Genomic DNA, 14,815 nt, shown 5'->3' with positions numbered 1-14,815 from the left:
TTACTTTAGTTTTACTCCAGAGCTTCCCAAAGTGTGGGGCCCGCCCACGTATGGGGGCACGGTATGAAAAGGAGAAAAAAAAAAACCATGCTTGGACACTGCTAGCACAGGTGCCCACACAAACACAAAGCAGGAGATGAAGCATCGCTGAATATGTTTCCAAACCAACTTCATTCTAAGCCAAAGACTAGAAAATATGGTGAAGCATATCTGCCCTTTGGTTTCACCTGCACAAGTGGCAAGGTAGGTCTCCACTGCAAAACTGCTTTTCCCTTCGTTGGGAGCAGCGCTGGGCTCTTCAAATCACGGACGCTCTTCAAATCACGGACAAATAATATCCCACATTCTTGATTTTTAGTTCACAAACACTTGTTGTAATGACTAAACTTCTCCTGACATTTTGGAGATGTTAGCTATTTATACAGTAAAGTTACAGTGGGATACAAATAATATCAGACAGATCCTGCCACGATTTGTTCCCTCAGTTCAAATCACAGACAAACAGTATGCCACAGTTGTTTATGTTTTTAAACCCATTTTGCACAGAGAGGCATTTATTGAAAAATGTATTGATAGCAATGTTGAATATTATAACACAGGGAAAAAAACAACTACACGTAAAATAATCACACCGTGACGCCTCTGGCTTTCTAAATAGAGGGACAGTAACTGCGTGTATGTAAGCGTGCGCATAGTCAATTTAACAGTAACAGTATTTTGTCCCTATCTGCAATTCATCTCACGTAAACAATAACGTGGCGCACAGTGTAATGTGAAATAAAGCACATACCTTTGACGTTGCGTGACAAACTTTGTATTCCTCGTCCACACGTAAACGCAAAAAAGGAGTTTTAAAAAATCTCAGTTTTCGGTGATTCGAAACATCGTTTACGTGTGGACGAAACAGCTACGTTTTCAAAAATACCCGTGTAGGTGCGGACGTTAGTGTAAAAGAGTTAGTAGTTTACTTTCTTTCTACCTGTAATTTATTGCAAATTACTTGTATTTGCTTAATTGTTTACTAAATGTTTGAGGTGTGAAATAAACCACAATGGAGCAAAATATGGGTGTGTGTGGTTGGAGGATGTGTTTGTGCGTGCACGCACGCCCGGGGGGGCACGAACATTTTTCTTGTAAAACAAAGGGGGGCCCAGCAAAAAAAGTTTGGGAACCGCTGGTTTTACCTGATTCACATGTGTTCTTTCAGTACGACACTCCGTTTTGGCAGGCTAACGTCAGGACTTGGTTCAACTTTTTAAATAAAAATCAGGAGTTACTTCCACCGAAAGGTTGAGTGGAGCTATTTGACATAACTTTTTAAAGTAAATCCACAAACCTTTTTTTCTGTTGAAAGAACATAAATTACTCCAGTAAACTAAAAAAAAAAAATTTGTTTGTTGAATCTAACTAAATAGTATTCTAAACCAGCCAATAGTGAGGTTTCATTTTTTGAGCTCATCCTTGAGCTTGTGTGCCTGTTTGTGTTTTATTGTTTTTGTGTGTGAAGTTTAAACTACTTTAATTTCTGGATTACTGAGCTGATTTATTATTTTAATATTGAGTTTGACTCCTTGTGATATTGTTGAATCTTTGATATCTAATTCCAATATAACATGATGTTCTTATAATACGTTTCTGTTTTGGCTCATAATTTCTTTGTTTTCTCAGTATCCTGAGCTTTTATGTTATTTTTCTGGTTCCTGTCTAGTTTTCATGCCTCATTCTGTGATTTATTGTTGTGGTTGTTTCCTGAATCGTTTCTTCTTCTGTCTCACTCCTCTGCTTTACATCACTGGAGTAACACTGCTCCTTTGTCTGTGTTTTCATGTTAATTTGACTCATCTTTTCTCTCTGTTTAGTATTTTATGTTATTTTCTTTTTTCCCCTCTTGTGTCCTGTGTTAGTTCTGTGTGTTTAGTTTTACCTATGTCTTGTTCCTTTGCAGTCTGCATGTAATCAACTCTTTTTGTATATATTGTTAAAGCATTAGTTGTGTTGCTCCTGTGCAGCTCTGTGTTTTCTTGCTTATTGCTTGTCTTAATTAGTGATGTGTCGGTCGAGAACGAAACGGCTCTTAGAGCAGACTCTTTGAAGTGAACGACGCAAGCCGGGGTTTTCTTCTTTCTCTCACCCTCTCTCTTGCACTTTTTTTCCCGCTTCACTCCACACGCGAGCCTTGTGCTTTGCGCTGGGAAGAGGGGGGAGGGGCGGTAGTTACACTCGCCAGGCACAACAACGTCACATTAGAAAGGTGTAATGATCATCCACAACTATTTTCAGTTGCGGAAGATAAAGGATTCAAAGTTTATTCATGCAGGCCCATATGAAAGAGAATGTGCATCTTCCTTTTGTTTTCATACTTTTTCATATTTATATTTTATTGTGTTGTGGTTTGCAGTGTTTTGTGTTGTTTCACTTTAAATTTGTTTAAAAGGAAAAAGCTGAAAATTTTAATAGTTAAAAGTTGAAATGTTAATAGTTGGTTTTTGTATTGTATGATTTATTTATTACATTTTATGTGGAGTGAATAAATAAAAGTCTATTTACGGTGGCCCCTAGAGACAAAGCACGTACAAACTCCAAAACACGTACGAACTCCAAAACACGTACAAAACACAACAGAAATGCTCCAGGATGCTAGGGGGAGTGTTGAGCTTTTGTTACCTAGTGGCTACACAAGCCAGCAAGTACCAATGACCAGATTTGGTGTGTGGTAGTCTTGTCCTTTAGCGGGCAACCAGCGGCGGTACCAGTACGCTGCTGTAGGTGCCGCAGGTTCTCTTGCTTGACCAGCGATTATCTTCCACGCTTTTCGATCTAAGGCGATGGTTCTTACAGGTGTGTGGTAGTAACAGGTAAATGAACTTTTTTTTTTAATTATTTGAATATATATGAGTGCCTGTGTATAAATACACAAACAATACACATATACTTTCAATTGTGTAATTTAAGTGATCGAGGTAGTGTTTTGGAAGTTCAGTTAACGCTAGAAATGTGCTTTGGACTTTTGTTTATAGCCAATATTAAAGACTCATCATTTGTTGTTCAAGTCAGCCTTCTATGTCCTACATTTGGATTCTGTGTCTATACTCTGTACACCTTGCTACAGTCGACCTCACTGACTGAGTCATTAACTGAGAAACTGTTGTCATTTATATATGTATATATGTTATTCTTAGGGCAGCACGGTGGCACGGTGGTTAGCACTGTTGCCGCACAGCAAGAAGGTCCTGAGTCTGGGTGCAGTCCCCCCCTCCAGGGGCAAGGGTACCTAGACCCGGTTAGTAGAGTACGCTTGGGGAGTGTGATCGTGTATACAGCGTCCCTTTATGTCTGTCTCCACGTCGGTTGAGTGTGAAGTACATATGAGAGCATGAGGGTGGGAATGGATGTTTGTGTCTGTGTGTGCCTGTATGTCTGTGTCTATATGTCAGGTTGGGTATCAGACGCCACCTCTCTGGGGACATCTCGGGCCCTCCAAGGTTTGGAGGCCTATCTCCACCCACCACCACTTCCCCTGCCGGTGGCGGACTCCCTCAGGTATCGGTGCGTTGGTGGTTCTTTGTATCTGGGGGTGGGCGTCCGGGTACACACCGGCTCACTCCTTGGCGGCCGCTTATTGGGGCTCGCTCGGGCCACTTTGGAGGTGGGGTGCCCCCGGCCTCTCGGCCTGGGGCTCGGTCACTCAGGCACAGCTGGCTGCCAGCGGAGCTCACGGGCGCGTCACTGCAACTCCCCCTGGCTTCTGCTCCGCGGCTGCTGGGTGAGCCCTCATCTGGGACTCTCCTTAGCTCTTACTGGGACAGTGGCGCGGCTGCCCCTCTGTGGGTCTTCCTTGGTCTCTTGTGTTCTGGGGGCCTCTGGATGTCTGGAGTTTTGATCTCCTCCATACCTGCTTGATACCATAGAGGACAGGGCTGTGGCTCCCCACACTCTCTAGCAGATCATTACATGGAGAAACCTTTGGAATGCAAGCATGCTGATCCACACAGGTATGCACACAGGTGTACACATGGGTATTCACAGATGCGGACTACAGCTTTCTTGGCTGCTGCCTCAAAGCACACTGTGCGCTGTCTATCTTGCGTGCTGCACAATATCGTTTATTATTTAGTAACTATTGATATCTATGACTAGCTAGTTTATTGTGATGGTGCTTTTTTTTTTTTATTATTATGTTGCTCTTTGTTGTTTGCTGTCTCCCCTGTTTTTTTTGTTTTTCTTTCTCTCCATACAGGTGACCCAGGAGTTTTGTTTTTTTTTTTTTCTCTCTCTTCCCCCCCTTCTCACCGTCTCTTCTCCCCTTTGGTTTTCTTTCTTCCTCTCCCCCTCTTTCTTTCATTCTTTCCCCCTGTCCTATTAAAAAAAAAAAAGAAAAAAGAAAAGGATGACAAAGGATGAACTGAAGCTCCGCCATCACGTGATGTCACATGCTGCTGTTTCTGATGTCACTTCCAGAAAAAAAAAAAAAAAAAAAAAAAAAAAAAAAAAGAAGGTCCTGAGTTCAATTCCACCATCAGGCCGGGGTCTTTCTGTGTGGAGTTTGCATGTTCTCCCCGTGTTTGCGTGGGTTCTCTCCGGGTACTCCGGCTTCCTCCCACCGTCCAAAGACATGCAGCTTGTGGGGATAGGTTAATTGAATAATCCAAATTGCCACTAGGTGTGAATGTGCGAGTGAATGTGAGTGTGAATGGTTGTCTGTCCCTATGTGTTAGCCCTGCGACAGACTGGCGACCTGTCCAGAGTGTAACCTGCCTCTCGCCCTATGACAGCTGGGATAGGCTCCAGCGCCCCCCGCGACCCTGAAAAGGATAAGCGGAAGCAAATGGATGGATGGATGGATGGATGTTATTCTTAGGACATGAAAAAAAAAATCAATCCTGTACATAGTACAGTCCTCCAAAATAGTACAAAGTATGGTTAGGGCCTATCAAGCTATAAATATGCTGCAGAACTAACCTGCTCGGAAGCAGGTTATAGCTCAGTAGCGTATAAAATCGCTGCTCACTGACCAATCAATTTTCCAGAAATTAGTTTCAGATGCATAGATAGCAAAAGTTGTTTTAAGAGTAACTGATATCATTGTCTGCAGCAACTGTGTCACTGCTGTATCATGTTATTAATGTCTTTATATTTTAAATAGTTTTCCTTTCGTTTGTGAAATCAGACACTTTGTTGATAAAACAAAAATCTGACCATGTTTCTAATGGTCATCTGGTTGGTCATATGCCACGTCTTTCATGTGAATGTGTGCATAGCTAGATTAGGAAACCTTGGGCTTACTGAGCTAATAACCACCTTCATGTGACTGCTTAACACAATTGGCAGGGTAAGTGAAGCCAGGTATTGAATATCATGTGTATGCTGAACTTGTTTCATAGTACATGGCCCAGCTCTGGCACCCCGATGCCCAGGTATCACATGACGAGTGCAGAGAAAAATTCAAGCACAAAAGATATCTGATACCTATAGAGACAGCAAAGAATGTAGCTTGCTAACACACTGTACTATTTTAGCTTATTCAGCCTGGTTTATAATAATTTATTTCACAGCATAATATCAACAAAATAGGACGATAAAATACACAAGATGGCACATGCACCTGCTCTTTTGTCTATTTAAGCCCACACAACCCATGTCTGTTTGTTATGGCACAGCGCTAGTTTGTTACTATGCATCAATGAGCATTAAAAATGTTGGAAAGCAGCAGTTTCACGTCATTTTCTTCTCAGTTCAGTACACAGTAGCCACTGTACCATGACAAACTCTTTGTCTGTACCCACACTGGGTGTGATCTATCATTTATTTCACCACCTCCTTTATGATTTTATCTAACAGGAATCACAATAGAAAGTGCTCTAAACATCTAGTGCATAATTGAAGAAACTAAGCTATGGTGCTTTAATAACATTTATAATTGTTCAAATAGTTGTGCTGTGGGACACTTTTGTAAGATTTCTGCTTGAGATATTACACAAGTTTGACCATTTTATTTTTTATTAATCAAAACAAAATCAGTAAACAATGACAAAAAATAAAACATCCAGTGACATAGTCCTCTTACGGTGAATTCCAGGCTGTGTTCCCACAGACACTTAGAGATTACCCTTGAAAAGATGCAGTAGTTTTGCCAGCCTAAGCTCCTAATGCCAAGGTGTTCCAAAATCCCACAGGCCCAGATGGCAAACATTTTACATTTAGTCTTTAGGCTAAAGGTGGCAAATTGTCTTTTAGACTAAATGTGTTTTGGGAATCTTTGGTTTTACCTTTATGTACTTAGGACAGAAAAACATTCAGTTTGGAGTCCAGTCTTTTAAGGCATGTTTTATATGGGTTGAATAGGATAAAACCAGCATAACAGCCAGTAGGGGGCACTGATAAGGCTCTTGAGCTTGATTCTTTGTACATCCATGCATGACTTTTCTTCTTAGCACAAGAAGGAGGCTGGGTTGGAATCACATTTATTTAAAGTGTAAAACTGTAGATGTTGTCGGCAGCTTTGAGAATAGAATTTTAAGGGCTTGGCTTGGTTATATGTGACTTTAGCTTCTTTGGAAAACTTCTACATCTAGGGATGTGCAGATTGCAGAAAACATCAGAAAAGAACCTAATGCTTGAAATATTTTTGGGGGGTTTCTTGTTTGTTAGTTTTTAACAATTACTCTAGATTTCATTTGTAAAAATATAGTTTTTTCTATGTTATACTGGAATTTGCTGATTGCAGATATTGCCAACTTCAATCAGGTCTCTGACAATTTTGCAAACAATTTAAAGAAAAAAAGCACTGCAACTTCGTAAGTATTTGTAATATGGTAATCCCATCACATACATCTTATAAAGGTTTCACAGTGCCTAGGTCAAATCTATAAAACATTCCAAGGGTATAATCATAGATAACTCTAGGTTTACTTGCACTTCTGTTTATGTAGTGTGCACAAATTCTTCATTGACATTATTGCCTATTGGCCTATTGGTAAGAGGAATGACTAAACAGGGAAAAACAATAGTGAAAAAGCAGAAAGGGGAAAAATAATAATAATAAAGCTAAATGCGAAAGGTGAATAGGGTAAAATTGTTTTGTAATACTTTAAATGTTTTTCTACATTACATAAACATAATAAAATATGCATTCATATGCAACTGATAGATCACTCTCAGCTTACACTAATGCAGTCATCAATCCAAACATTAATCTAATAGATGAAATTACACAATGTGAAATAAATATGATCAGTCAGAGATCTTAGAAGTAAGAGAGTTATAGATCGTCACAGGTTGACAACTGATAAGTACATTATTTTGATGACATTTTGATTAGCTGATTCATAGGCTTTGTGACCACCTCCTATGAAGCGCCATCAAAAGAGCAATCTTCAAGATTAAACAGTTCTTCTCCGCAGACATGAGACCTTGATCCTATGTGTCATGTGATGCTAGTGTCTCCCAAGAAAGTGTTAATCCAGAGTGCAATACTGGGCATGAGGGCTTGTCTGGTTTTCTCTGGTCTAGGCTGCTTACCTCCCAATCCTCTTGGCTTGCCCCCATGTAACTGGCTGTAATCTGCCCAGCTCAGATAAAGCACTCTTGCTCCAGAGTCTGTCCCCAGCCTCAACATTAGCTGATAGCACCAGACAAGAGGAAACCTGTCAATGCTCTTTGTAAACAAACTCTTGCTCATCCCGACGTCTTTCGATGTACAAGCTGTTGGATTTAAAATCAACTCTGTGGATGCCTTGAACTTTTGACTGCTGTCGTTTTGGGCAGGAAATGTGTGTGTGTTCCTTTGTGTGTATATGTTTTGGGATGGGTTATTTGAACAAGAGTTTTTTCAGAGTCAAACTACGTCAGCGCTGTTTGCAGTTCTTGATTCAATTCAGTACAACTTCATTATGCAGTTTATTGCCTGAGAAGGATTATGAAAGCACGGCCTTGGACTTGCAGGCATTTCCATTTTGAATGGCCCTCTGTATTCCACCATGTGCTCATGGTCACACATGCCACATGAAAAGCCAACTCTGACTCAGGATTTTATAGTATCTTAGTGGTCTCTAGTGATTAAAAACGGTGCCCCTTGGTCAACAGAAACCTTTACAAATCCATATATCTAAACATCCGTGGCTCTTTTGTCAATGTCACAGGACACTCTTGTGAGGTGCTACAGGCAAATTGTACCTATGTTACCACTTTGTTTCAACAATGTGGCTTTTATTAAACTACCAGCAAATTTGCTCTTTTTGTCACGGTCCTGGGTCAGTGACCCAGTGTTTTGAGTTTCTTGTGCCTCTGAGTTTTCTGTATTATGTTCTTAGTTCTCGTTGTTGTCCTAGCTTGTTCTTTAGTGTAGTGTCTTAGTTTGGTGTTCTTGTATTCTGTTTAGTTCTCTGATTATTTAGTAGCTGCCCTCTGTGTTTCTTAGTTGCTGTCTCCCCTAGTCTAGTTTGCATCTGTGCTAATTCCTGTTTTACTTTGAAGGTCTGTGTCTCATGTGAGTGTATCCTACTTTGCTCCCTTGTCTCATCAGTTCTGATTTCTCCCAGCTGTGCTCTCCTTCTGTGTCTCATTCCCCTCGTTACTTCCCATTGTATTTAAACCCTGTGTTTCTCTGAGTCAGTGTCGTGTCGTCCCTCATGCTGTGTGGATCGCCCTGTGTCTCTCTGTGAGTTCTTAGTTTGTTGTTTCCCCAGTTTAGTTTAGGTTAGTTTAGTTTAGTTTAGTTTGTATGTTTGTCCTACCAGCAAATAAAGCTGTGATTTTTGAGTTCATCCCCTGAGTCTGTGAGTCTTGCATTTTGGGTCCAACTCCTGCCTGCCGCACAGCGATTCATGACACTTTTAGAATGCTACTACATGTTCTGTTTCTTATTATCCACTTCACTTAAAATGTCTCCATGTAAAAGATTAATTTACATCAGTTCATCAGTTACAAAAATATATGTATTTTTACTATTGGCATCAGATAGTAGCTAGTTTTACATTGACGTTGTCCCCTTCTAGGTCATCTCCTTGTGCACCGCTGCACCATGTTTCTCCAAACTGTTTTCTGGAAGTCATGTCCTTCCTCTATACCCCAATCCTAAGAAAATAAATAAGGGTTGATATGGTACAAATCTTAATAAAAAAAAAAGAGTTAAAATAGGATTTGGTAGGTGGGGGAACCCTAAGGTCCAGTGTAATGGGGCAGTGCAGCAAAAAGAAGTAATCAGTCACACATACTGTCACATATACTGTGGTTAATACATAAGCAGATTTTACATCATGGCTTTATCATCATGACTTCCTGGCCACTATAAAATTATTATAAAGGCAGACTTTTTGTATGTTAATAAAGAAAGCAATCACCTTAAAGTGGACATGACAGTATCACGGCAAAATGTGCAACAGACACGCCAGTTCGCCATTTTATACTTTGCCTCTCCAAAGCATGAAATGGAGACGCATGCAAAGTTGCAGTAAGCTGCAGAACCAGCAGAGTGAGATATTTTATTTCAAACTAACATTGAAATAATCATGGGAACACATTTTAAACAGACATTATTCATATGTAAATACATATTAGCCAACTAGCTTTATCATTTCTGTCGATTAACGACCCAAGAATGTAAATCATACCTTTCTGTGCTCACTACTGACTTCCTGACTTTAAATATATTATCTCCCCCTGTTGGTAATGCAGATTCTGCATGTGTATCCAGTTCTCGATTTGGACCAGCCTGTCTATTACACACTTTGCTGTGGTTGTGTATTAATGTGTAATAAACCATGGAGCCCAACTTAAAATACTCTAAGATTTAGCACTATCTGTGAATGTTGATTTAAGAAATAAGTATTTAGAGTTACAATTTTTAGAGCATGCGTAGCACCATCTTGTGCCAGTACAGAATGTGAGATCACTAAGTTGGTTGGTTGCTGCTAATAGTCTTGCATTAGCTAGCTAGTAACAGAATTGATAACTCAATAGAAAACAGGGAAACTAAAAGTAAAAAGCAGTCTCGGGGGTGTCACTTTTAAATCGCCCCTGGCTGTAGCAATAACTTTTATGTTAAAAAACTAATTTGTTTTACAATCAACTTTACTCTCTGTCTCCTAAGCAGTAAGTTGTTCTTTATTGTTGGCTAGCTGCACTGTAATGGGAAAATTCTCCTGCTGACTGTAGTGTTAGAGTTTGTCGAGCAGTTTAATAAATGAAGACTATGTGCAAAAGAGCTTGTTTGAGTCAGGCTCACGGTTGATTCACCACACAGACAAACTGTCCGACACTGTCCCCTCTGTGTGTGATTTTTGTTGTTAGGTTGAGTGGACAGACTGAGCAGTTCAATCAACTGGCAGATATATGTCTACAAGATGCGATCAGTGCTATTTTATGCAATAAAATAGTTTTTCTTCTCTCAAAAGCATATCCAACCAGTTTACTACTTATATATCACACAAGAAACTGAAGCATAACTGATAATCCTAGAATGCATGAGCATGTCCACAGGGAGATTTTTTTTGTTCCGTGGACATGCTCATCAAAAGGAGCGAGCTGAAGTGGTTTGCACATCTGATAAGGATGCCTCCTAGGTGTCTCCTGGTTGAGGTGTTCTGGGCATATCCCACTGAGAGGAGGCCCCAGGGCAGACTTAGGACAAACAGGAGAGATTACATCTCTTGGCTGGCCTGAAAGTGTCTTGGTGTTATTCCCCTGGATAAGCAGAGGAGGAGGCTGAGGACAGTGAGTCTGGGCTTCTCTGCTTGGGTTTCTGCCCTCATGACCCTGCTCCTGATAGGCGAAAGAAAATGAATGGAGGGATGGATGGATTTCATTGTACTACTGTACTATGTATGACTGTGCAATGACAATAAAGAGTTATCTTAGATGAACATATCACTGGATGGTAGGATTCCTGATCGTGCTTTGGTAAGAAACTTAGTTATGTTTGGATGTGCTTGGGTAAAGAAAGTATTTTATGGCATAAAATGGTACTGATCACATCTAGTGGACATCTGCTCTGCTAGTTAATTGCCCCTCTCAGTTTACCCACCAGACAAAGAAAAAACACAGGAAGGACAGTATCAGACCACTTTTAAGTTTGAGTTCACCTTGATTTACTTAATCTCTGGCTCTTTTCACAGTGTGCTTTTTTTAATTCTCTCTTCCTTTCATTAAACTCAACCAGTGGTGGCAGGCAGCCACTTCCTTCTTGGACTTTTCTTCCTGTTAAAAGGGGTTTTTCCTTCCCACTGTTGCCAAGTGATTGCTCAAAGTGATTGCTCAAAGTGATTGCTCATTTCATTGTTGGGGTTTTCTCTCTATTATTGTAGGGCAGTGGCTATCAAAGTGAGGTCCCCAGACCTCTAGGGGTATGCAAGGTGCAGATTGGGGGTCTGTGAAAACACATAGTGTCACCTGGCGCATAGTGGCACTTAAAAACATGTGCCAGTGACAACAGTCCCCTCGAGTTTGGCTTTATCGAGAATGTTGATGGAAGACCAAAATGCATTGTGTGTCTTCAAGTGCTAGAAAATGAAGCAATGAAGCCAGCCAAGCTAAAGTGGCATCTCATCTCAAAGCATGAGAGTTATAAGGGGGTCCTTGGAAATATTTTACCCCCTGTATGGGGTCCCTGGCCCCTAAAAGTTTGAGAACCCCTGTTGTAGGGTCTTTACCTTACAATATGAAGCACCATGAAGCCACTTTAGTTTTATTTCTATAGAACTGACTTGAATTAAACACTTTCCATGGCGTTATTGGTTTTGTCACTAACTAGCTAACATAAACTAATGGGAATCTATTAGCAACCAAACAACCTAGTGACATCACATTCTGTACTGACCCAGATTGCTTCAAAAAGTCAGTCCATTTTTAACTGTATCCGGGAAGTGATTTGAATAGTTATTTGGAAGCATTATCTAGCTTGTCTTTGATTTCAGTGGTCAAGGGAACATACAAGTTACTTATACAAAATATCCTGTTAAATGTGATTTTTTTTAAGTTTTAATAAGGTTTGATAAGATTTAAAAATCCTTTCTCTTGGCACTATCAAGTTTTTAGCCTAATGTGTGAATACAATTAATTAATTTGAAATAGACATTTCTCGGTAAGCCATAACCAGATAACCTCACCAAGTTGATCCACTCTCCAGTTAAAAATTTTATATAAACAAGAGCACAGTGCAACTCCCAGTGAAGAGCAAGTTAAGATACTTTAATATATTCATTTATTTGTGTCTATGTGAAGTCGAATGTTTTGAAAACCTCAAACAAAGAAAGTTTTTAACTGTCAAAAAATACCACAAACAGTTTACAGGCCACTGATAAAATATAAAATATCTCAGACAAATCCATCTCAGTCAGACATATAGGGATTCACCCGTTTGCTTCTAAGATGCTTGAATACAACCAAACACCACACAAAAAAAAATGTGTATGGTAAACTCAGCAACCGTGGTAAAAGTGCATACCAGGCATTCTGGCTTCCTCACACAGTAAACTGAGTAAGAGTGAATGCTGTCTGTCTCTCTGTGTTGGCCCTATGCTGGACTGGCATGTCAGCTAAGATAGGCTCCAGCACCCTTGTGATCTAAACTGCATAAGAAGTTAAGGAAATGGGTGGATGGATGATTAAGCCTTGATTTAGTTTTAAAAAGAATGAATCCTTGCCTTCATATGGAAGAGGCAAGCGCAACGATAATCTTGTACAAGATTTATAGTTCTTTTATCTTTGGCTAATAAAGGTTAACGACTTGTTTTGTTTGTTCTTGTCTCTAAAGGAATAAAAGAGCTGGACCAATTGATTGTAGTGCTTTTTACCACACATATGTTCATCGGTGGATTTTTTGGATTCATACTGGATAACACCATTCCAGGTGAATGACAGAATACTTGTGTTAAAGACAATCAATTATAAAGTAAGCTCTATCATCTAACCTCATCCCATCTTTTTCAGGTACTGACAAAGAGAGAGGTATCAAGAGCTGGCAGGACAAGGTGCAAGATGGAAGCAAAAACATGCATGACCAGTCATGCTATGATATACCTTTCTGCAACAAGGTTTTGAAAAGGTTTAGATGTTTCCAGTGCCTCCCCTTCCTCCCTTCTTACAACACCACCCAGTAGGAGGCAACCATGTAATGATGTGGTAGCTCAGTGTGCAACATTAATGTTGGCCTGTTAGCCCCATTAGAACAAAGAAGTCTTAATTGGATGGAATATTCTCAATGACAAAATAAGTGTACATGACACTTACCTTATTTCTTCAGTGCTATTACGGTTCATTTTAAACTTCACTGCTGACAGTGTTTTCACAGTGTCACCTTTCTGCTGAAGTTTCAGTTTCCCATTTTTGTTGATCTGGTTAATTATTTCTAAAGAGTTGAATCTTTGAAACAAATAGAAGTGTTTCACATTACAGAATTTCAAATTCACATTACAGTGTACATAGGAGCTTGCAAAGAAAAGCGTCTGGACTTCTTTAAGTTGCTTGCTCATCCGAGAAGCTTCTTCAGTTCTAAGGTCAAATGGTGGAGAGTCCCAGATATAAACCTAGTGGGAGTATCCCCCCACAGAGGGACAAAAGGACCCCCTGATGATCCTCTAATCGCCTGAGCCAAGGTGTGAAACTGGGTGTGGGTCCCAATCAGCCAGAGTTTCGGGTGTGTTCATTGTGAAACCTGGCCCCACCTTATCATGCGAATTCCTGAGGTCAGATGGCCCAGGATATGAGTGGGCGTTAAGGCGTCTGGGAAGGGATCTCAAAACTGGATTATAGATGGCAGACAGTTGGTGTCGTAAACCCCCGCCTCTGTTCAAAGATGGTCGCTCACAGTGGACATAGATGGCTTCTTTCACTCCTCTTTCAAACCATCTGTCCTCTCTGTCCAAAATGTGAACATTGGCATCCTCGAAAGAGTGTCCTTTATACTTAAGATGCAGATGGACTGCTGAGTCTTGTCCTGTGGAGGTGGCTCTTCTGTGTTGTGCCATGCGCTTGTGAAGTGGCTGTTTGGTCTCTCCAATGTAGAGGTCTGAGCATTCCTCGCTGCACTGTACAGCATACACCACATTATTAAGTTTGTGTTTTGGCGTTTTGTCTTTCGGGTGAACCAGTTTCATCAGGGGGTCCTTTTGTCCCTCTGTGGGGGGATTCTCCCACTAGGTTTATATCTGGGACTCTCCACCATTTGACCTTAGAACTGAAGAAGCTTCTCGGATGAAAGGTGAAACGTCTTCAAGCAACTTAAAGAAGTCCAGACGCTTTTCTTTGCAAGCTCTTTTGACTACAATGACCTGGATGACTGAGAACCTTCACAGACATACAGTGTACATTGGCATCAATAGGCAGAGGTCAAGCTGCTGCGGCTTTAAACTGTCATCGTGCTTCTGAAACTATCTTTTAGACTGAAAACCCAGTGGAGACATAAAGCCGCTGATTCTTTAACATAATCGCACTTACCGAAAACAAACACTGAAACAATATTTGTGCTAATTGGTTACTAGTTTGTTTTTATATTATGTTTAATTAATTAATTATATGGATGGTTGCAATTAAAATAGCAATTTATAGGTAGTGCATTTATAAACATTAGGATGTTTTTTTGTTGTTTTTTTTGCAATATCGCTGATGTTTGTGTCCTGCTTCATTTTCACTGTTTCATTTTGTTTGAACTTGAACAGGTTGTATTAAAATGTGACGAGTTGAGATTGTTGCTTATTAATGTTTTTTATATTAGTGATTATTTTATAGCTTTTTAAGAGTAAACAGTTAATTATAATGATCATGAAGGAGCAAGACCCACAAGCAGGACACCCAAAAATCCAGATCTTTAATCCAGAAAGCT

At 40.2% G+C, this 14,815-nt stretch overlaps 1 protein-coding gene across 1 annotated transcript in view; it reads left to right on the top strand.

The window, feature by feature from the left end:
• si:dkey-106n21.1 (solute carrier family 23 member 2) overlaps positions 1 to 13,462 on the top strand; it is a 73,221-nt gene extending 59,759 nt beyond the window's left edge. The window contains exons 11-12 of the mRNA XM_014409091.2: positions 12,749 to 12,844; positions 12,925 to 13,462. Of these exons, the coding sequence (XP_014264577.1) occupies positions 12,749 to 12,844; positions 12,925 to 13,094 (266 nt within the window). The 3' untranslated portion in view covers positions 13,095 to 13,462. The remainder of the gene's footprint in view (positions 1 to 12,748; positions 12,845 to 12,924) is intronic.
• Positions 13,463 to 14,815: the final 1,353 nt, after the last annotated feature.

The sequence above is a fragment of the Maylandia zebra genome, linkage group LG7 (assembly GCF_041146795.1).
Source record: "Maylandia zebra isolate NMK-2024a linkage group LG7, Mzebra_GT3a, whole genome shotgun sequence".
Lineage (NCBI taxonomy): Eukaryota > Metazoa > Chordata > Actinopteri > Cichliformes > Cichlidae > Maylandia > Maylandia zebra.
Note: the sequence above shows the minus strand (reverse complement) of the source record. Positions and strands in the feature narration are given on the sequence as shown.